We start from the raw sequence: 23,543 nt of genomic DNA, 5'->3' as shown, positions 1-23,543 counted from the left end.
ATAATATTCATAATGATACATATAATTAGGATATTTAGATAATCCTAAAGAAGAATATACTTTAAATAATTGTATTAAGGGGTAGGATGATATTGTTTTAGATATCCTTATAATTTATGGTTATATACCCAAAAATAGTAATACTATTCTATAAAAATGGTATCAATCATCTATAAATAATTTTGTGTCAAAACTATATATGTTAATATTTCACTCAAAAGTGAAATAAAGATAAATATTTACTAAAAAATTTAAAATAATAATATTATATTATTGTATTATAGTGATACTTCCTTTATTATATTTTTATAAATATTCTTATATTTTTAAATTAAATTATTATAAATAACTTAAAGCATATATAATTTACACTAAGTATGTTAAACCTTACTTAGACTAGTTGAAAGGATCACTGACATAATTGTTGAAAGTTCTATAAAATAAATAATTAATATAAATAATTAGAAAATATTTAAAATACTTAGTTTTATGATAATTGCTAATAATGCTTAGATTTCATTACGGTCTACAACTAGTGTACTGTAATTTTTAAAGATCTATTTAAATTTACTAATAAGTCATTGGCTGACATATCAATAAAAGAACCAATTGAAATTTAGTATTATGCTATTTGAGGAATTGAAGATTATTTTCTTAATATGCTTGGCAAAGCTAAAATCTCAACATAGATAGGAATATAGTTGAGTTTTTTCTCTTATAATTACTCTCAGTATATTTCTTGTTAACTTGACTTATTTAAAATTTACTATTATAAAATAAAGGATAAATAAAATTTAAATGAACTGATTAGTATATATGCTTAGACTAGTATATGTGCTTAGAAAGAATTAAGATTAAAATAAAAAAGACTCATAATATTTTGGGACTACTCAAGTAGTGGGTAATAATAAAAAAAGTTGAAGTATAAATCCTTAAGTTTTAAAATGCTATATATAAACTCATAAAATAAAAAACTTCATGGTAAAGTATTACTTTTTTTGCAAATAATACGAAGAAGGACTATAAGTCTTTAGTTTGAAAAAGAAAAGTATAAGTTTAACCTTTGTATTTCAAATCAAATATTATAAGAATTTTTTTTTAATATTTAGTGGATTGATACTAATGTTTCAACTTATATTACTAATAAAAAAAATTCATTTTAATATGGAAACCAAAAGAGTATGAAATATTTATCATTATAAGGAATCATCTTAAAGTGAACGCAAAAGTAATTGGTACTTATTGCTTATGTCTAAAAATGATTCATGTGATGTTATATTCCTATAATTCTATAAATTAATGTTCTTTATCTAGAATTGTCAAGATATTATTTCTCTTTTGGTGAAGAAAAACTCATCATGATTTAATAAAAGTTAATTTTTAAATTATATATAATGATTTATATAGAATTAATGTCAATATTGAGTTTACAATGACTCTATAATCAAATACTATAGTAAAATATAGTTTCATTAACTCTTTAAGATTATATATGTTTGTATTTGCGGGTTACTCTATGTTTCCTATTTTAACGAGGAGAGGCATCTTATCACCTTTATAAATAACCTATTGAGATATAATTATATATATCTAATTCATGTAAGGTCTTAGATTGTTGATATATTTAAGTACATATAAATGAAGTTTGGAGATAATTAGATAAAAAAAAATAAAATTATAAGATTTGATAAGGATGATAAATTTTATAATATTTATGATAAATTTGATCATAATTCTAATTTGTTTAGTATATTCCTAGAAAAGCAAGATATTTATATTTAATATGTTTTACCAAATATGTCACAATATAACAAGATTGTGGAAAAACAAAAATGTACTTTATGAATATGGTTAAAAGTATAATAAATTATTCTTTTATATCTGAATTAATATGAAATGAAGCTTTAAAGATATTTATATGTATCTTAAATATGGTTCCTATTAAGTCAATTCTATCACCTCCTTTGAGTTATGGATCAATAGAAAACCCAACTTGAGATATTTATATATTTATAAAGAAATAAAGATCTTTAATTCACATGAACAAAATTCGGATTCAAGGACTATTTTAAGTATTTTATTATTTATCTAAAAAAATTTAAAGGGGCATAGATTTTAGTACCCTAATTATGATATAAGGATGGTTGAATCTGTTAGGATCAAGAGCACTAAGAGAGGGGGGGTGAATTAGTGCAGCGGAAAACTTTCGTCGATTGAAACTGCGTTCGTACGTTGAAATCCGATTCCAACGTAAAAGTCGTTTCATGTAGATAATAACTTTGAAAGCTTACAGAAACGTATTTGAAGTAAGGTAAGGAAGACAGTTTGCAGTTAAGATAAATAGCACAAAGGAAATACAAACCAGATTTTAGAGTGGTTCGATCAAATGTGACCTACATCCACATTCGGCTTCCTCCTCTAACGAGGTCACCGACGTCCACTAGAGGTCTTCCTTCAATAGGCGAATGCCAACCACCATTTTACAGTTTCACTCCTTTTGACGGGCTTCGGAGACAACCCTTACAGAATTTCTCTCATCTCTTGAAAGCTCAAGACTTGGAAGAAAAGAGGGAGGAGAACTTCTAGCTTTTACAACACTTTTGAGCTCTAAAAAACACAGAGTAAGATTGGATTTTTGGTGCCCTTTCATGCAGGAAAGGGTGGGGTATATATAGGCCTCAAACTGGTTTGAATTTGGAGCTCAAAAATGTCATTTCCTAGATTTTCGGGGTCCTGACGGAACTACCTCCTGACTAGGGTGGTACAATTGCTTAGCAGCTTGGAGATTGAGCCTTTGGGCGATGCCACCGCCTAGCAAAAATTCTGGTCTGAATGGGTTGATCCATTCGGCCTAATTTGGGTCTATCAAAGGTTCAATTGCCCCTAGATTAAGTTAATGGGATCACCTCCCATTCCTAACTTAATCTACATGCTAACTACAATATTTCTTAAGACATTTACCGCAACTTGCTCCGGTGCGTCAATCGCTTCTTTCGGCGAGCTTCCGGCGAACTTCCGGCGAACATCCGACGAACCTTTGGCGATGCTCCAGCGGACTTCCGACAAACTCATGGACTTGCGACGATCCACTTGGCGAGTTCTGACGGGCTTCTTTGGCAAGCTCCTGGACTTCTCGGATTTGTTCCCGTAGAACCTCCAACGACCGTCCGGACTTCCGTCGAACTCTTGAACCCCTAACGTGATCATGGTCTTGACTCCGGTGTAACTCTTGCTACATGTCTTTCTTCCATCGTAGTTAATCCTGCACATGTAAAATAAAACTTCGATCAAGATAATGAATCCTAAGCAATTAACCAAGTTTTCTGATATGTCATTGGTCCCTCGATGCTTCGTCTGATTATTCGCCGCATCGTCCTCTCCTGCGGCCTATTGCCCAATCGGTCAGTTGACTCCGCAACTCCGATATCTTTGGTACAATACCCTCTCTTATTGGCCCGATGCCCGAGTCCACGACCCGAAGCCTTCTGTCGATACGTCGACCGATTCACCGGCTCGATATCTAATCTTCTAACATGTTCCTCCGGCACAACATGATTTTTCTTGCTTTAATTATCTCATCTTGATCGAAGCATCCTGCGTCACTCAAAACATAGATTAAATCATAAACATATATCAAGTGGTTTCATCATCAAAATACGAGATTCAGCAGAATCTAATAATACAATATTCCTAAACAATAAAGAATCAATGAGAGTGAAAATCTTAAAATTTAATTTTAACGTTGAGGAGATATAAGTTAATACTTCTTTATCATTTTATATTCGATAGAATGTTGTTCCTCACATCATTAAGTGGTTTAATATAGAATAATTAAAGAATAATAAGATAACATTAGTGAACTCCCAATGTTAAAGAATAATTATAATCGATAATATTAATGGTTGCTAATGAACTTGTAGAATAATTATAATCGATAACATTAGATAATATTATGGTTGCTAATGAACTTGTAGAATAATTATAATCGATAATCTTAATAATATCTCAAAGAGAAAGGAAACCTATTATTTTTGTTGATTATGTGATATATTTATAAGAATTAGATTATAATATAGGAATCAAAAGGATCCCATATTATTTTTGTAAGTTATGAAAAATAGTGATTTTGAAAAATGATATAATGTAATAAAAGAAGCGTTAAAATTAATGACCATAATGATGTTTGAGAACTCATCAAAGCTCAATAACCGTAAAAGTATCTGTTATACAAATATGACTCAAAAGATAATATCAAAGGATATTATGATTAGACCTATAGTCAAAAGTTTTATTCATAAAAATGCATCGATCATAGATATTTTTTTTAAATAAATTTATTAAAAATCATCATGATATTAATGGCTTATTATGATTTTGAGTTACATTATAAAGATGTGAAAATAAGTTTTCTAATTATGGATTTAGATGAATTAACCTAAATAATTTAAAGAAAAAATAAAAAAATAAAATTGGTATATAAATAAAAAAAAAATCAATTTATGACTTTAAACAAGCCTCTAGACAATAATAGATAAAGTTTCATAATATCATTATTTTTTCATATTAAAAAATATTATTGATAAATATTTATATTTAAAAGTTAGTTGGAGTTATTTTATTATATTAATTGATATATGGATAATATTTTGTTTGTCAACAATGATCCTAGTTTATTATACTAAACTAAAAAATTTTACACTAAGAATTTTAAGATAGTTGATATAAATGAGGCATTTTATGTTATTGACATTAAGATATTCAATGATAGATCTCAAGAATTATTAAGATTATCCTATAAAAGTATATTGATCGAGTCTTAGAGATATTTAGTATAAATATTTGTTAAGAAAATAACATAAATAAAAATTTTAATCAAAACAAGTATATTTTAAATAATTTAAAAAAATTAGATAAAAAAATATTCGTTATGTATGTGCAATTAGAGGTCTATTGCATGCTCAAGCCTATATCAAATCATATATCAATTTTGTAGTTGAAATATTGAGTATATATTAAAACTATCTAAAATTGAAATACTAAAATATTATAAAAAAATAAAATATCTAGAAGGGTTGAAGGATTATATACTCACATATATAAAATTAGATCAACTTGAAATGATGATAATTTTAGATATTGCTTTTATAAATTACCTCGATAATATAAAGTCCACTTTACATTTTATAATTATTAATAGAAGGGATAATTTATAAATAAAAATATTAAGCAATGTATTATTACATTATCAATAAGAAAAGATGATTTTATAGTATGTTTCGATGTCATTAATCAAGCTTTATGATTATAAACTTTTATCTTAAGACTTAGTATAGTTAGACTTAATTATTAATCGTTAAAGATACTTTATAATATACTATAATAGTTTTCTTCTGACAAGTATTTTAGTAGTTATATGCATTATGGTATAAAGTATTTAAGTTTCACTATATTGATTGTTGATCTATTTAGTTATAACTTACAGTTTAAAGTGTTTGAAAGAACATAATTATATGCATTATTATGATTGAGTTTGTAAGCAATCGATAAAAGATATAATTATATATATTTAAACAAATATTATAATTAATATTCCTGTTTATATACTTAAAGTTATTAATTATAATTAATATTATTATGATTGAACGTGATAATAGAATTATCTTGATGAGATAAATTATAATGATCATTTTCGATTGTATTAGAAAGAGGTAATAATATTATGGTACATACAACTATTATGTTTCGTATTCATAATTAAACTTAAGATAGTATTATGTTTATTGGACTTGTTAACTTGTTTTATAAAATCTATGCATATGTGTAAAATATTTTTTTTAAAAATTTAGAATTTAAATAAATAAAATTATTTTAAATAAATTTTTAGTTTATTTATTTTAATTTTATATTTCTTTTATATCTTGTTAGTCAAATGAGAGAATATTATATTATATAATTTTATCATGATATATTATAAATATAATTGGATTCTAATTAAGAGATGACCTTGAGAGGGACTTTTGCCTATAAATAAAATAATCTCGTATTGAATTAGTGTGAATATATGATATTATTGAGAGACTATATCTTCTCTCACATTCCCCTAGTTATATGAATAAATCATTTAGATATTATAAATCTTCTTTATCTCTCTTCTTATCCATAATTCATCGTTTATAATAGTTCTATAAAATACATAAAGAGAAATACATATAGTAAATTGAATATATTATTATTTAAATTTAATTTTTAGTATTAAAATAGTTTTACAAACATATTATGATTTTTATATACTTATCAAAAGTTATTGTTCTGGAAATAAAATAAGTTAGGGTTTTCATGATCGTTATAACATTAAAAATATTATTTTTAGAATTGGACACTCTTTTTACTATTTTATCAGTTATTGGATATGGTTTTGATTTCATCTTTTTACTCGTGTGTGAAGCCCTCATCTTTTATAACCAATTAATAAAACTAAAGAAAGATTTTGAGTCATCCTTTGGTAATCATTTGTTAATTAAATAAATATATCATTAATTGATAAAAATAAGTATGCTATCATTTATTGTTTAATGTAAAGGGAACTCAAGAAGTATCTTATTAAATTTAAGCTTATATCTGTGTCCTATTGATTTCATTGTCAGATGATTTTCTTTTAATTTTTTTTATAATATTGATAATCAAATCTTAGGTGATTTGATAAACATGAAGGATCAGATAGCTTACAAATTGACAATCAAAGTCCATGCTTGATTAATTCATTTTTATTATGATGAAAATTATGATGTCTTTCAAAATGAGTGAGCTGAAGAAAACATAAAATATTAAAGGTTAAATGTGACACTAATCTTAATATTTATACTCCATTTGACGTTGCTAGTTATTTTAAGTGAGAATATGCACGATTAATAATATTGAAGGAATATTAGTCGAACACAATCATTAGCTAGCTAAGATCATGATTTGATTTTTATGCTGAGGATGATGCCATATGCCTCAACCTAATTTTTCGTTTGTCAAGTTTAGAACTTATGTATGGTTTTTAAAATGATATTAACTTTTAACAAGTAGCCTAATATCGATGATATATAATAAAATCTAACTAACTGAATTTGAACTTTCTACAAGTAATTTAAGATTAAAAAAAAAGAAATTAAAAAAAAAATCTTAAAAAACAATGATTCGAATAAGTTAATAAAAGTTTGGCATATAATTTCTGATCACAGATGGATGATAGTAGCTTGCAGTAAAATTGAAATCTTAACAATTACAAAGTCTTCTATAGAGCATCAATGCAATTTATGACTATTAAATAGAGATCATAAGAAATGTAATAATTCTTTCATTGACATCAAATTAAAAACAAATTACAAATATACTCCAAAAGTAATTATTGTAAATGTTTAAAAAAGATTTTTAAAAAAGTATGAGAGCTCATGGTGACTTTAAACGATCATATAATAATTTAATTTATTTTTTTAATTTTTTTTTAAAGAATTCATGATTATGAGACATGGTAATGACATCTGAAAATTATTTTCAAAATATTTTTAAGAAAAAAATATAAGATATATGTGACTTATTTTTAGAATTGATATGAATATTTATCTGATTATTTTTAATTATTTTTGTGCTAATAAATTATTTTTAGTTGTATTTGTCATCACCAAAATGATAAATATGAATTCATTGTTGATTGTGAAAACTTAATAGTTATTAGTGATTTTACTTGAATTTTTTTTAATCACGCGAGCGATCTTCCTAAAAATAAAATTACAGTTATTGAATGATGATCTTTTTAAAATTCTTATGATAGATATAATAGGAGATCGACTATTTTGGGCTATTGCTACTGCTATATACTAGTTTGATAAATGCATGTGAAAAACAAAAACAAAAATTTATTTCGATATCTAAACTAGAGAAGCAAAAATAGATTAAAAATATGTTCACAACAAATAGATTAAAAATAATATAAATTCATTACTAAAATATATTATTGACCTACCTAATACTTATTAATTGAAATAATAAAGATTAAGATTTTCGAATATTATTATTGTATCCATCAAAAAATAAATCGATGATTAAAATTTACTTCGACAAGACACTTTCTAACTTTTCCACGTGCCTATAATGAATTAAAAATGCTGCACGGTAAGTGCTTATAAGATATATAATCATAAAATAATTTTCGCTAGAGGTAAATACTATTGAATATAATCAATCGATCAATCAATCGGTATTACCTCTTAGAACATCGTGCAGCTGAAAAAATAATAATAATAATTTCATGTAAATTCTCATGTGTTATTCAGACCAAAATAAAAAAATAAAAAATAAAAAATAAAAAATATTGTAAGCAGGAATTTTTGTATTTTTAAATGACAGCCGAAATCCTGTAAACATACATTTTATATTTCTTTGTATATAGATACTTTATACACAATTAGTAGTAATTTTTGTACATATAAATTCGAAATCCGAAACCTTCATTACACGCCAACCCGATTACCAAGACCCGAAACCGGACCCAAAATTCGAAATCCTGAACCCGAAACCCTAATTTTGACATCCTAAACCCCGAAACCCCGCAACCGAATCACTTGAAACCCGGGAACTGTGCTAGGCCGATGGAGGTCCGAGAACCGGACGTCGCGACGGTGGCGATGGGCGAGCCCGTCGCGGCGGGGGCCGCCTGCGTGGCCGAGCCGCCTCGGATCTGGCGGCTTGACGAGTCAGTGGTTAACCGGATTGCGGCTGGGGAGGTCATCCAGCGGCCGGTCTCGGCGGTGAAGGAGCTCGTGGAGAACAGCCTCGACGCAGGCTCCACCTCCATCTCCGTTGTCGTCAAGGACGGCGGCCTCAAGCTCATCCAGGTCTCTGATAATGGCCACGGCATCCGAGTAAGCCACCATTCCCGACTTCCGAATCCTTTTTCTGTGAACCCCACTGGCAAACCCTCGTCGGGCTTTTACGGCAATCTCTGTGGAGATTAACGAACGGATGGAACATGTATCGTCCTTTAGACAGATAGATTTGATAGGCTCTCTGCTAATATAGTTCTTTATTCTATCTTCTTTGGGTGTTTCCAATCTCTTGTTTCTTGTGTATGTAAGCGGAAATAGATGGATCGATTGTGATAAGTATGGGTTACTAGTAGTCCAAGACCTAATAATATTTGAACATTCGTCTCTCTCACGTGCAATTTGGCACAAGTATTTGATAAACACGTGCAAAGTAAAGAGGGACATGTACTGGTTTTTAACCTACGATGTGTTCTGGTGCCACTACAAACACTCTGATCGAATGGCCAGAAATCCTAAAAGCTTAAGCTATTAGGAAATGATCCAATATATTATAAGCTTTAGCAGATTGTTTAGTGGTGGTTGCTCAATTATATTTATGATTTGTAATTAGCATGCATATACGCTGATGATTCCTTCTGTTGGTAGTCTTTATGATTGTTAACTTTTCTATTTGATGGTGTAGTTGAGACACTTTCATTCTTGTACATATATAATTCCTTCAGTTGGTTATCAATTTGTTGTTAGTATTTCACAAGCATTTGCATGCCAAAGTGCACTGGTGGCTGAATTTTGATTTGCAAAATTTGGACTTCCTGCTTGGTGTTGATTCACCTATAGTGATTCAGCAACAAGACAGTCTATTATGGAACCAAATAAGTGCATTTAATATAAGGTAGGATATACCTTCCACTTTTAGTTAACAAAATAAAAATTTTCAGAAGAAACAATATTGACTACTGATGGATGTCATCATGGAACATATTTTAGTATTGGGCAATTTTGGAGAAAATTAATGCATTTTACATAAGACAGGATATATCTTCTCATTTATAAACAAAAGGAAAAAAATTAGAAAAACGATTTTCTTACTCCTGGTGGATGTAACTTTGGGGCATAGTTTTCACTTCGTAGTATTGGCTTTTATTGAGAAAATACAATCAATTCGTATTGATATTGTCTACTGCCAATGCATTTTCATTTTTTTCGTTGGCCATATAGTTAGACATCTGCGGAACCAGCTAGTATCAAATAAATTTAACTGGAACTGACTGATTTTGGCTAATTTAAGTGATTTCACAGTCCTAGAAAAGAAAAAGAAAAGGGGAGGAACATGAAGGGAAAAAATAAAAAAAAGGGAAAAATCTATTTGCTTTTACATTATCTTACACATCATCTTCATGGTGATTAGGGACCAGGGAAAAATCTACAAGTTGTGGAGCTTTTGTATGATATATATAGTGTGGTTATTTACTGTAACAATATTTTTGCACAAAATTTTTATTATTTATTTTCAAATAAATATAATAAATTTTTTTGGAAAATTTCTTAATTTTATATTTATGTTTTTTTTTTTTTGGGAAAGACTGATATTGGAGCTTTTAGCATAAAATAATTTTATTTTCCCATTTTTATTTGATTATTTTGATTTTTTATTGTTGTAATTCTTTCAGATTAATTTTTGATTGATTTGATCTTACTGATCTTGATTGTAGCTTCCATAGCTGATTCTAATTCTGATTTGGACACCAATCTTGAGAACTATTTGGGAAGTCCATAAATAGTATCATATAATGTCTTTTCTAATGGAAGGCACCTATTAGGCATAAGAGGCTGCAGGAATTTCTTTTCTCGTGCTACTTGTTACAGATGCTTATAACCATAATATTATACCAAGATGTTATGAAACAACATCTATCAATTTATTTTACATAAGAGCATCACAAAAATCAGTAAATTTGTCTTAAACATAGACTAACCTTTTCTAAGAGAAGTCAATATACAGACTTGTATAACAGGTGTGTCAATTTATCATAATTGTTAATATTGCAGAAGCTTTTCTACCTACAGTTGATATTAATTGTTCAGTTGCTGGCAGTCTGAAGATCTTCCAATACTATGTGAAAGACACACCACGTCGAAATTATCTGCCTATGAGGACCTCCAGTCAATTAAATCCATGGGTTTTAGAGGAGAAGCTTTGGCCAGCATGACTTATGTTGGTCATGTGACAGTGACAACTATAACTGAGGGCCAGCTGCATGGTTATAGGTGCATTATCTTGAACTAGTTTGGTTCCTTCTTTGTAACTGTACAATTCCATAGTGTCCTTTTTGGTGCTTCTTTTACAATGCAGGGTTTCCTATAGAGATGGAGTAATGGAGCACGAACCCAAACCCTGTGCTGCAGTAAGAGGAACTCAGATAATGGTAATGGATGTAATATATTTTAATAATCTAACTCTTTCTACGTTTACAATCACTTCTTTGCATATTTTAAATTCTCAAACTTCGTATCTTTCAGGTTGAGAACCTCTTCTATAATATGATTGCTCGTAGAAAAACTTTGCAGAATGCCAACGATGATTATGCAAAGATTGTTGACCTAATTAGTCGGTTTGCAATCCATAACAGCAGTGTGAGCTTTTCCTGCAGAAAGGTTAGCTGAACTCATAATTCTTCCAAAATATTTGAATTTCAAGGAATTCAGATCATTGTTGCATCTGAAGTACATCATATTTCTTTTCTATTTGTACAGCATGGTGTTAATAGAGCAGATGTTCACACTGTTACTACTTTGTCAAAGCTTGATGCCATCAAAACCATATATGGCATTTCTGTTGCTCGTGATCTGATGGAGATAACTGTTTCGGATGACAATCCTTCTCGATCAATATTTGAGATGAATGGTTTTATTTCAAATGCAAATTACACAGCAAAGAAAACTACTATGGTTCTTTTCATAAATGGTAAGTGTTAATAGTGTATATACATATTGCACTATATTTGATGTCTTCAATTTTAGGGAATCCAATTGACATGATTGTCAAGTTTGAAGAACTGCTGATTGATAGTGACCAATAAGTTGAAAAACTGTCTGCTTCATATTATGATGCACCAAAATAAAATGAAAAGTAATCGGGAAGTATTTTATGTTTTGCTTCTTCTCCCTTTTCTTAATTGCCCAAAGCTCATGTTTTCAGCTTCTTCTCTGATATATTTTGTTTTTTCACTTCTCTTCTGTAAAGCTTACACCTGCTATGACAACAGCAAAGTTGGAGAAAAATTTTTGCATCGTTTTTCTGAGCTGTGCTATGGTGAATAGTTTTTGTGCACCTATCTTTGGATGAGGGGAGGACCTTACACTAAACACTTCTTATTTTGTGCTGTGAACTTAAGTTCCTGCTGGTTATTGGAGCAAAGAAAAACATAACTTAGGAAAAACTGGATCATTACTTTAAATTTATTACCAAATATTATGACTGATATACTTACTCTAGGAGAATGGAATCATATGATATCTTTTCTGGAACTCTTAGAACTTTGTTAAAAAGTTCTCATGAACCTGAGGAAAATATTTATACCATGATTCATGTTGATTCTATCAAGTATACAATAGATATGTAAATTTTGAGTATGCAACTTTTTTTCTCCTAATTCCAATTGTCATGACTCGAAGGATTTTTTTTTATCATATCATACTTGTCCCAATATACATCTGTGTTATTAGTACTTGATCCCTGAGATGTGCCAATTAAAATCAGTCATCTTTTTAGCCTGCATTTTTATGGTTCTGTGCTCCTATCATATTGATTATTGGATCTTGATGGTTAATTTCTAATACTTAGGAGAGTGGTTAATTTGTTTTCAAATTGATCTTTTTTATTCTGGTTGAATATTGAATCTTTCATTCACTGGAAACTTCTTATGATAAGTTATTTGGATCATGTTTGTTGTCACTGAGGACATGCTAGTGATAATTTCTGACACAGAGAGGTGTCCATTAGTGACAGGCATGAGTGTCTAACATGGCAATTGTTCAAACTTCAGAGCCAAAGGATTGGGATCGAAGCATGCAAATTTGTTCTTTTAATAAAAATCATGTAGGCCTTCTAGGTTCTCTTCATGATATTTGTATGTGTTGACATGAATGCTATTGACAGATATGTGCATCATAGATCCATTTTCTGTTTGTTTGACATATCAAGTTGTAGAAACTTTTTTTTTCCTGTTGAGTCTCCTTTTTTTTTTCAGGGAACTTATCAGATACTTTGAGCAAGTCTCCAATTTATTAAATAATTATTAAAAACATCAGATACTTTTGGATGATCGGGAGATATACTTCATGAACACTTTATAGGGATAATTAGTTTCAGATGAATATTGACGTTTAGTTAAAGAGATAGATATATGACTAAATAAGTTGTTTATATGATCGTTGTATTAAGCTTAAATGATTAATGAAGTTAAATCGTGATCGTACTTCATCTATTTTAAATTGTTGCTAGGGATTCTAGTTAATTACTTATTATTTGTGTTGATATTACGACTAATGATATAGTACTATTAATTTTAACACTATTAATATATTTAAATTATTCACATAAAATATCAAATATTTAATACTATTATTTTGATGTAAGAATGCTTTATTGTAATTTTTTTAATTTTTTTTTGATATATCAGACCCCATTATTGATGCTTCAACTAATTTTATTTTCACTTACGCTTGTTAAACTGGAAGGTCTATACTGCAAGTATCATTATCGGTTTCCTTTAATCTTTTTCTTGAGTAATTCACAGCAAAGGAAATCACATCCGAGACATAGCAAATAGAAGTAAATGATTGTCATTTGAAATTTCAGGGTTAGTGATGTCCCTGTTCTGTATCATCTCTTAATGTTTGGACCTTTTACATGTGAAATATGTGATTATATGGGACAAATAACAGTAGTGTAATGTTGGCAATTCATATGATCTTTTTCCTGTCAAAGTACTCTACATGTTATTAGTATTTTAGTGGTTAATCTAAGTGTCTTTCAGGACAAGTTCACTCTCACAGGAAAGAAAAGCCAGAAGAACTTTTGGTGTTCTCATCTTTCTCATTCGTTTTTAGGTGTTATTAATCCTATCACAGTTATCCATGGGGAACCATGCTTATCATGCTTGTAATTATCATGGATGAATGGTGAATGTATGGGTGGGCACACCTATCATGTCCACAGAAATCTGGGGACCTCCTACTGTATTTCAGGAAGTTGCAGATTCAGTTTTGCTACTTTTTCACATTATCTGAATTTGTTTCTTTTAGACAGGCTGGTTGAATGCACTTCCTTGAAGAGAGCTGTAGAAGTTGTATACTCATCAACTCTGCCAAAGGCATCTAGACCTTTCATTTATATGTCAATTAAACTTCCATCTGAGCATGTAGATGTGAATATCCATCCCACCAAAAGAGAGGTACGTTGCCACAGATAAGTGTTTTATAAAATAGATTCTTCAAAATTTTAGAAGGTTATTGGATGGTTTTTTAAGTTTCTGAAAGTTGGTAACAGGATCTGTGAACATGGTGCATTTTTGTTATATGCAGGTGAGCCTTTTGAATCAAGAGAGTCTTATTGAAACTATACAGAATGCCGTGGAGTCCAAATTGATGACTTGTAACACCACAAGGACATTCCAAACTCAGGTAGTTTGAAACTTTTGCATTCCCTTTTCAAGGAAGTTGGCATGACTTTCTCTGTCATTTAAATTGCTTGTGAGCACAGTTCAGCTTGCAATGTTTGAAATTAGCATATCTGGATATATCAGCCTTAGATTGTTCTGATTAGCCTAAGGTTGGTGAAAAGTAGCCAGGACTTCAATTTTGAAGTTTTCTTTTGAGAAGGTAAAGTATGACTTGTCTATGGAAAACCATTCTACGGGTGACTTTTTTCCCCAAATAAAAGGCCATAAATCTAAGATCACATTAGCCACTTGTTATTTTAGGTTTTCAAGGCTTTTGAGATTTTTCTCATTAGTAATTATGCCACAGGATCTCTTAGAATGCAACTAACTTGTACTTAAAAGCTTCCCCTCATACTTAATCATTGTTTGCTTCTGTATATGACAGACTGTAAGCTGTGCACCAGCAAGTAACTTTACTGCAAGAAAGGACACTGAGATCAGTCCTTCCGTTTCTGGTACTAAATACTCTTCAGTTGTCTTTGCTGCAGAAACATAATTAAAAATATATCTCAGATGTACTCGGCCATGATGTTCCTGTGTTTATGACATCATGGTGAATTTTATACTTAGGGACAAAATCCCAGAAAGTGCCAGTAAATCAAATGGTTAGAACAGATTCTCGTGATCCTTTTGGTAGGTTGCATGCCTACTGGCAAGATTGTCCTGCTTCCCAGCATGAAAAGAAATCAGAGCTGGCTTCTGTTAGGTATGATCTGCTATTCAATGAAATAACCAGAACTGTTTTGTGGATCCCTTAGTTTTCAATTAATTGATATTAATGTCACATTGAACACAGTACTACATAGTAATTTACAGAGGATAGGGAGATACTGTAACCGGAAATCACATGTAACATGCTGAGGGCAAATCTTTAATTGGTATAATATATTTTTATGAAACCACTGTTTCAGTTTGAGATTTCTAACTGACCTGTAAGCCACCAAACTGCTAGTCTTCTCAATTTTTGGTGTTCTTCTTGGAGCTTGCATATATCTGTTTTTGCCATCTTCCTTTGAATGGGATGTTTCAGTGTTTTGCTAATCTCGTTAACCTATTATGACCATATTGTGGTATATGTGACAAAAAATCTGGAGATGGGCACTCAAGGTGACACAAATGCTTGAAATTAAATAATTGCTAAATTAACTTTATTTGATAAAATTGTTCAGTTTGCAGTGTGGAGGTTGCGTTCTTGAATTTATTAAAAGTTTCATGCAAAACATATATTCTTAATTTTTTTTTGGCTGCATACTGTATATACAAAGGATACATTACGCTCAAACATAAGGCATTTGTTTTCACTTTCCCATAAGAAGGCATCTTCTTTAGTTTATAAATGGTTTATAGTTTGGGATGTATGCAACATATAATTTTATCATAGTACGCTTGTTTTTGTTGTGGAGGTTATTATCTGATTTTTCTAATCATATATTCTAGAAGATAGAAACTTAAAAATGATATATGGTCACTTTGTGTGCATGCTAATTGCAGCTTTTTATATGTTTCTTTACATGCACAAATTTTGCTGTAACTTTTCTGATATTGTTATTAATAGACTGTTCTATCCTCATACATAAGAATTGCTGTAAGGCAAAGGAGGAACCCAAGGGAATCTGCAGATCTCACCAGCATCCATGAGCTTCTTAATGAAATCGATCAAAACATTCATCCAGGTCTGTTGGAATACAAGTTTTATGTGCTCACTTAAATAAAACTAGATGGTCAGCTATCACATTTGGGTTGATTTGTTTCCTTTATCAATGTAGGTCTCTTGGAAATTGTCAAAAATTGCACATATATTGGACTTGCTGATGAAGTTTTTGCACTACTTCAACATAATACTCATCTGTACCTTGTGAATGTGGTGAATGTTAGGTAAGGGTGTAATGCTTTGTCCATCTTCTGTTTGTTCTACTTGTTTCTTTTAGTAGATTCTTTCCAATTATGGTTCTATTGATTTTTCTTTAATGGAAGGAAGAAATTTACATAGTTGCCTCTTTGAAAAGAAAAAGAAAGAAAATCTTTCTTGAGTATTATATGTACATAAGGTTAGTACTAAAGGCATATGCTTATCTACCATTTCTTGTGGCAATCGAGGATTAAACTGCATCGTACCACCTGGTGTGTCCTCAACTTGGGGTTTGGTATTTATAACCAGATACATTGTGCCATCCGTTGCAGTCTGAAAAGCATGGACTGAATTCAATTTCAGTGGCATAGTTAATTTACTAATCCGAGATCTGAGTTTATGATTTGCTTGTGTGTGGTACCTCATTTTTACATAGTTATGTTGGCTGCTTCGAAAGTTTGGTCATTTTTTGCATCTTTTAAATGACCAACGCCAAGTTGGTCCTGCTCTTAGAATATAATGACGCTATCCTATATATAATGTTTAAATTCTTATATCAACCTCCAACATTTAAACTCCAAAGCATAAATAGTATGAAGATAATAAGAATCTTTTGGACTTAAAATAAAAATGAAAATTTTGGAAGTCAAAAGTTTATCGAGAGCAAGGTTCACAATACCAGCTGGTATGTTTTGGTATGAGTGAGATTTAGCGATTCAACTAGTTATTAGTACACAGATTAAGGTAAACCAGGTGGTATGTTCATACAGGACATATATTTGGCAATATTGCTTACTACGAGGTTGGTACCATCCTATACAGGGTATAGGGCGGGTATAGAGCCATGATACAGGCTCTATACCAAGATTTTTTTTATTTTTTTTATTCTTATTTTAAATTCAGTACGTACTAGTGGACCGAGTGTTGGACTCCAATATGGTCCTGGTTCAAACCTTGACCGATCAGTATCGGTACATGAAATTGTGAACCCTATATTTGAGGATCAACAAACAAGTTTTACTTTTTTATTATGAATTTAATTAAGATTCAAATTTGTACTTTTTTTTTTAATTTGTAAAGTCATGTATCTTCACCCAACAATAAAAAATTTATTGACAATTCTTCTAATTTAAACTATTTAATTATGGCATTGATGTAGCTTGAATCAATCTTGAAAATAGTGCTACAGGAATTGATAGAATCTTGAGGAAGGTAGCTTAAAGGATGGCTTCTCAGATTTGGAACATGCACTCAGATCAAAGTCAAAACTTTAAAAGAGTGATGGGATATAATAAGAGAAGTTCAAAGTGTGACAGTAATAAACATTAAGATGTCCAATTAGCAAATGAACCCATACATGCTTTTCCCTCTATAGCATAATATGTACTATGGATCATAGTTATCAGAACCGAATACTCAGCCATGTCTTAGGCCATTGGGTCATCGGTTAACCTGGTGAGTCAATGGTTGGACTGCAGTTTTAATATTTTTTTTTTAAATAAAATTATATTATATGTATAAAATTAAAAATATATGAATAATACTATGTAATTAAAAATATAATGAAGGAGGATGATAGGAATGAAGTAGACATGTTGAGCGAATAATAAATAATAATAATTTTTTTTGTTACAAGAAAAACACCTAAATACCTTTGTGCATGGATTGCTGTACTATCGAATTGGTATGGTACGAGCAGCACATACCAGTCCGAGCATGGATTGATACGCAGACCACTCCTGTTTTGAGCAATCCGATTAAAATAATAAGAAAAATCAAAAAGTGGTGGGCCCTATCCAACTTAGTGTTAAAAAAGAAAAAAAAAAGTAAATTAGGGCTCATGAACACAAGCCCTCTTCTCGTGTATGAAGTCTTTGCCCTTGCTACTACGACTTCACTGCTGTGATGCTACCTCTTCGCCGTAATGATGCTGCCGCTGCCTCTGTGATGCTGCCACTTTGCCGTCGTTGTTACCGCTTTCAAATTTATAACATTTTCCCTTCTCTAAAATTTATGTGATTGGAAACTTGGCATCAAGTTTAGAGGTTCATATCAAGTTGGCATATGTCGATTCTCCTTGTCTTTTTGACTTCCAGTCACACACTATAAACAGTATTTTTGTGGTCGACCAGAATCTACTAGTTACAAAAATCTGGTGCTTTGTTAAATAGTTTCTTTATTCCTCTTAATTCCAATTGGTTTTCACTCTTAAGGAAATGTTGTCATCAATCGAACCGTATTCAGGTAATCCTTATAAATTGTGTATAAATTTCTAGATAGTTACTGTCCTTGTGGAAATTTCTTGGCTACTGTAGCTTATATTTGTTGTAGTTTCCTTGACAAAACTAACTACTTATGTTTTGCTAATTTGTCATTCCTGCATATCAGCAAAGAACTTATGTTTCAACAAGTCATACGCCGCTTTGCCCATTTCAATGCCATCCAACTTAGTGAGCCAGCACCTTTACCAGAATTGTTAATTTTGGCATTAAAAGATGAAGACTTAGAATCTGGAGGTGACAATGATGATGAATTGAGAAAGAAGATAGCAGAGGTAATATCATTGCCTTACATGTGCTTCTTATTCAATGTAAATTATTGTAATATTATCACATTTTGTTTTTATTTTCTCTGCCTTCTCAAAAAAATGGGTGGAATAAATGCACTTGTCAGTTTTTCTTAACAACTGCATGTACTTTTTGTGCTATTTTATGCTGTTGAAGCTAAATGGAAAAAAATGTCTTTTAACACAAGTATTTTCTTTCAAAGAATTCTTAGAAGCTCATGCGGTACTGCAGATTGGTCTTTCTCGAGGTTCCAAGTTCTAGTGGCACACCTTGTGCCAATGAGCTATCAAGATAAAGTGGACCAACATATTAACCAATGCTGATACTTGACATAGTCTAGGCTGTCTAGCATGCCAGCAGCAAAAGAAAGGGGTGAAAAGCAATCAAAACAGCAACAAAATAGGTAAGGGTAAGCGGTGGAAGATCGGGTTCCAAACCTCGTAATATACAATCAATAATCATCTTTATCAGCTGAGCTAGTCGATATCTCTAAAATTTAGGTAAAAGAAAAAGACAACTGAGATTTGGTCACAGGACCTCATATTCACTAATAAATTTTTTTACCAATTATACTAGCAAACACCTTTGAGATGTGAGTAAAGGTAAGTAATTTTTGGTGAAGGTAGAGGGCAGTAGTTCATAAATGTCTATGATTAAATTGGTTTTCCATATTTGAGTCATTTGTCTTAAATTGTATCCTGGTTAGTCAAGTTACGATTCCAATATATTTTTGTTGTACTGGCCTTTTTATTATCCTATTCACCGCTAGATCTTTTACCGTCCCATACATCGGATGAAATGGAAGCTTAAGGGGCCTCATGTAGGCAAAACTGGATGCATTTTCTTCTCGAGCTCATTTTCATTTTTGTCTGTCTCAACCTCTTTTACTTTTGTGTTCATTGATGCATTATCTTGAGTGTGCTGTTCAACTTAGAAGAAGAGGCACGAGTACTTGCCCGACTGTGCATCTACCTAGAAGAAGACTGTCAGTGAGCTTCTCTTCTGCTTTTCTATTTCTTGTCATGGGCTAGGTGCATGATTAAGAATGGATTCTTGTTTTTGTCCTTTCTTTTGTGAGTTAGAATGACTAATATTTGATTTACTGTTATATTGATGTCTGTTACTTCTACTGCAGCATATACTACACATTTGAATTGTTAATAGCATATTGTAATCTTATACTAATAATCCACTTTGGGCTCATGGTGTTCACAATAACATTGAGGGGTATATGTTTTTTCCTGAGTGGTGTATATGCCAAAGGGAAAAGAATCATAGAGAAGCATGTGCCAATCTTATTGATCTTCAATCTAATTGCTTAGATAGTTGGAAATATGTTTAACCATTATTCTTGTGGATCTTATACAACTTGCCTAGAAATACTTGAGTGGATTTGGCAATAAAATGTTGACGAGAGTAGCATGACATAATCATCTTATCTTATCCACACTTTGATGTATCTCATACAAGTGTATATGATGTACACAGCTTTATGTTGCTTTCTGCCTTGCGTGTCAGATGAATACCGAGTTACTTAAACAAAAGCGTGAGATGCTTGAAGAGTATTTCTGCATAAATATAAATCAAGAGGGGAATTTGACGAGACTACCCGTGATACTTGAGCAGCATACTCCTGATATGGACCACATTCCAGAATTCTTGTTGAGTTTGGCTAATGATGTAGGTTCTGAGTTCTGTATCTTATTCTTTTGGTTTTTGTGGATCAACATATTTGTATATAATTTTTTCACCTATTTAATTACAGCAGAAATTATTCTGTTGCAAAAAAATTCTTAAAATTAAAATTCTTGATTGGATTATTGTAATTTAATTTCAAATAAGCACAGGAACATAAGAGTCTCTTTACCTTCTTCATGACATTTTAATTTGTTACACTTACAAATAATACATCACTGCACTTGCAATTTTCCTTACCAAATGCTGATTTTGAAATGTTCTTTATTAAGTGCTAATGCTGGTCAGATGCTTAGATCTTATAGATAAATGCAGTCATCCTTAATTAATGTAGTATCTAATGATTCAAATCTTGATTGACAGATAATTTATATATGTTCAGGGAATAATATCACTTTATTGTCACCATGTGCAATCTTTACCTTTCTCTGTTTGGCTTTTGGCTTAAATCTTAATTCTTGGTTAACTTTATAGGTTGATTGGGAGAATGAGAAAGAATGCTTCCAGGCAATATCTGCAGTTCTCGGTAACTTCTATGCCATGCATCCTCCTGTCCTGCCTAATCCAGCAGGTGATGGGATTGAATTCTACAAGAAAATTAACGGCAAAGCTGCGTCTATTGATGATGCAGGCAATGAGTTGACTGGCACTGGTAAGCTATAGATTTTGCCAAGACACTAATCTCTTTTCTATGTAAGAGTTGATAATTATTAACGCTGCATATAGTTCTTTGTAAGGCTTGTCCTCAATTCATAATTGTAATTCTTGTCCTTGAATTCCTAAGAGTAGGATTACGTTGGTAGGTCAGATAATAGGTCTTCTTAGTTCCAATCACAATTGCAATTGTAAACATAACAAGAAAGATTTTTTTTAATGGTCTTCTGATCTCATAACAGATGATCATGGACAAGATGATCTTGACCAGGAGCTACTGGCTGAGGCAGAAACTGCCTGGGCCCAGCGTGAGTGGAACATTCAGCACGTATTATTCCCATCTATGAGACTGTTTCTCAAACCACCAAAATCAATGGCTACAGATGGAACTTTTGTTCAGGTTATCTTCTCTCGATGCTAGCTTTAGGAGTACCAACTTTATTGCAATATTTGATGCTCTATCTTATTGTTGTTACTTCAATATCAGTTAGCTTTTCAGTCCATGTGGATACATGGGATATATAGAATCAAATGCTCTTATCTTATTGGTTCTCAGTAGTTCACACCTTTATCCCTAGTCAGTCCATGTAAATACATGGGATATATAGAATCAAATGCATCATCAATAATGACCCTCTTGTTGTGTTTGTCCTCCCATAATCTAACCTGATTCAATCTAGATGACTGCTCCGTAGAGTTTCTTTTGATGTAGGCTCCCTTGCATGAAAGTTTTGTATTATCATTGTGTTATAAACATTGTTCTCTACTAATAAAACTAACAGAAATTGTACCTTCTGATTTGTGATCTATACATGCAAGTCCTGCCATAGAATCACATGATGGGGCTTTAAATGCAATATATTTGATATCATACTGAACTGTTCTGGCAAGATAAGAACATTGCTCGTCTGTTTGTAAAACATGTTAGTTTTTTTTTTAATGGAATTTTTTGTAATTAGATAATAAGTAGATCTCAGTTTCATGTTCTCTTGTGTTTAAACATTGACAGGTTGCTTCTCTAGAGAAGCTCTACAAAATCTTTGAAAGGTGTTAGAAATAGCTCGTACAAATGTAAGCTACTTAGTAAATGCTCAAAGATCGGGGAATCAGATGCCCTGTAAATTGAACCATTCTACTATGGTTATCAAAGATGGTTAAGATCTGCTCTAGTATGTTTGGATGAAAAATGCAGGAATTTTGATGCTTTTTTGTTTTTTCACGGATAGAGGGCATGCCTTGTGTCATGCTGGTATAGCTTTTTGATGTGAACTATCATCATGCATTAATATTTTCAAGAAAGTTCCTGTTTAATCAGTTGAGAAAAGCTTTCTGTATTCTCATTAAATTTCTTCGTGGTTCAAATGTTTCGAGCTTAAATTAATCTTTAAACATTAGGAAGGTAAGTGGTAACGGAGAAAAATGTTCTTGATGGTAGAACTTATATATATAAATGATTTTTTGATCCTTGGGCTCCATCTCTGTTTTAAGAATTTTTATTACCATCTAAAGTGAGAATTGTATATTTATGTTTCTATTTTGGTGTTTTAGAAACATATTTAAGTATTAAATTATCTTATATTTGGTATGAGAGCAAAAATTAACCTATGCCATGACATAAACAAATTTGAATTTTTTTTTTATTTTTTATATCATGAATATAATTTGATTTGAGTTTTTGTTTTGGAACTTTTGTTGCTTTTTGGTATTGAAAATTATGAGGATATAAGATTTTTAGCCTTTTTAGTGAAATACAACATTCATTTTGATAAAATACCCATATTATGTATAAATATTTTATTATATTTATATTATTAATCATGATAAAATATCATTATTTTTATAATTTACTTACACGAATTATGAATTGATACATAATTTGATAGTTTTATCATAAAGATTATTTGAAGCTATTTGAATTAAAAATTTAGATTATTAATTCTCATATTTTAATATAAGCATTTAGGGTCTTTCTCAAATTATTAATTTCTCTGATATCTTATGTAACATTCTTGAACTTAGGGGTAATAACTATAAAGAATGGAAGAAGTAGATTCTCCTCCATATATGGTGAATGGATATTTGATTATCCTATTAGGAAAGACGAGGTCGTGTTATATGAGTGATGAGAGTGATCCAATCGGCTCAACATGATGTTTATCAAGACTAAGATAATTGTTAGTATATATGGTTTTGTTGATTGGTATGAGAAGATTCGAAACTTGTTGTAAGTTATTGATGAGCAATT

At 30.8% G+C, this 23,543-nt stretch overlaps 1 protein-coding gene across 5 annotated transcripts in view; it reads left to right on the top strand.

Annotated features, from left to right (window-relative positions):
* Nucleotides 1–8,594: 8,594 nt before the first annotated feature.
* The window catches only part of LOC135637645 (DNA mismatch repair protein MLH1-like), a 35,967-nt gene continuing 21,018 nt past the window's right edge, over nucleotides 8,595–23,543 (top strand). For 2 of the 5 annotated variants that reach the window (XM_065150318.1, XM_065150320.1), the window contains exons 1-15: nucleotides 8,595–8,906; nucleotides 10,906–11,078; nucleotides 11,164–11,236; nucleotides 11,331–11,465; nucleotides 11,565–11,775; nucleotides 14,118–14,266; nucleotides 14,397–14,495; nucleotides 14,919–14,988; nucleotides 15,104–15,239; nucleotides 16,112–16,206; nucleotides 16,300–16,408; nucleotides 18,771–18,936; nucleotides 20,438–20,629; nucleotides 21,119–21,296; nucleotides 21,541–21,698. In XM_065150318.1, coding sequence (XP_065006390.1) covers nucleotides 8,634–8,906; nucleotides 10,906–11,078; nucleotides 11,164–11,236; nucleotides 11,331–11,465; nucleotides 11,565–11,775; nucleotides 14,118–14,266; nucleotides 14,397–14,495; nucleotides 14,919–14,988; nucleotides 15,104–15,239; nucleotides 16,112–16,206; nucleotides 16,300–16,408; nucleotides 18,771–18,936; nucleotides 20,438–20,629; nucleotides 21,119–21,296; nucleotides 21,541–21,698 — 2,217 coding nt within the window. In that variant the 5' untranslated portion in view covers nucleotides 8,595–8,633. Of the gene's footprint in view, nucleotides 8,907–10,905; nucleotides 11,079–11,163; nucleotides 11,237–11,330; nucleotides 11,466–11,564; nucleotides 11,776–14,117; nucleotides 14,267–14,396; nucleotides 14,496–14,918; nucleotides 14,989–15,103; nucleotides 15,240–16,111; nucleotides 16,207–16,299; nucleotides 16,409–18,770; nucleotides 18,937–20,437; nucleotides 20,630–21,118; nucleotides 21,297–21,540; nucleotides 21,699–22,307; nucleotides 22,644–23,543 lie in introns of those variants that run through there. The other 3 variants (XM_065150317.1, XM_065150319.1, XM_065150316.1) reach the window with 3 other exon arrangements.

The sequence above is a fragment of the Musa acuminata genome, chromosome BXJ3-5 (genome assembly GCF_036884655.1).
Source record: "Musa acuminata AAA Group cultivar baxijiao chromosome BXJ3-5, Cavendish_Baxijiao_AAA, whole genome shotgun sequence".
In the NCBI taxonomy this organism is placed as follows: Eukaryota; Viridiplantae; Streptophyta; class Magnoliopsida; order Zingiberales; family Musaceae; genus Musa; species Musa acuminata.
Note: the sequence above shows the minus strand (reverse complement) of the source record. Positions and strands in the feature narration are given on the sequence as shown.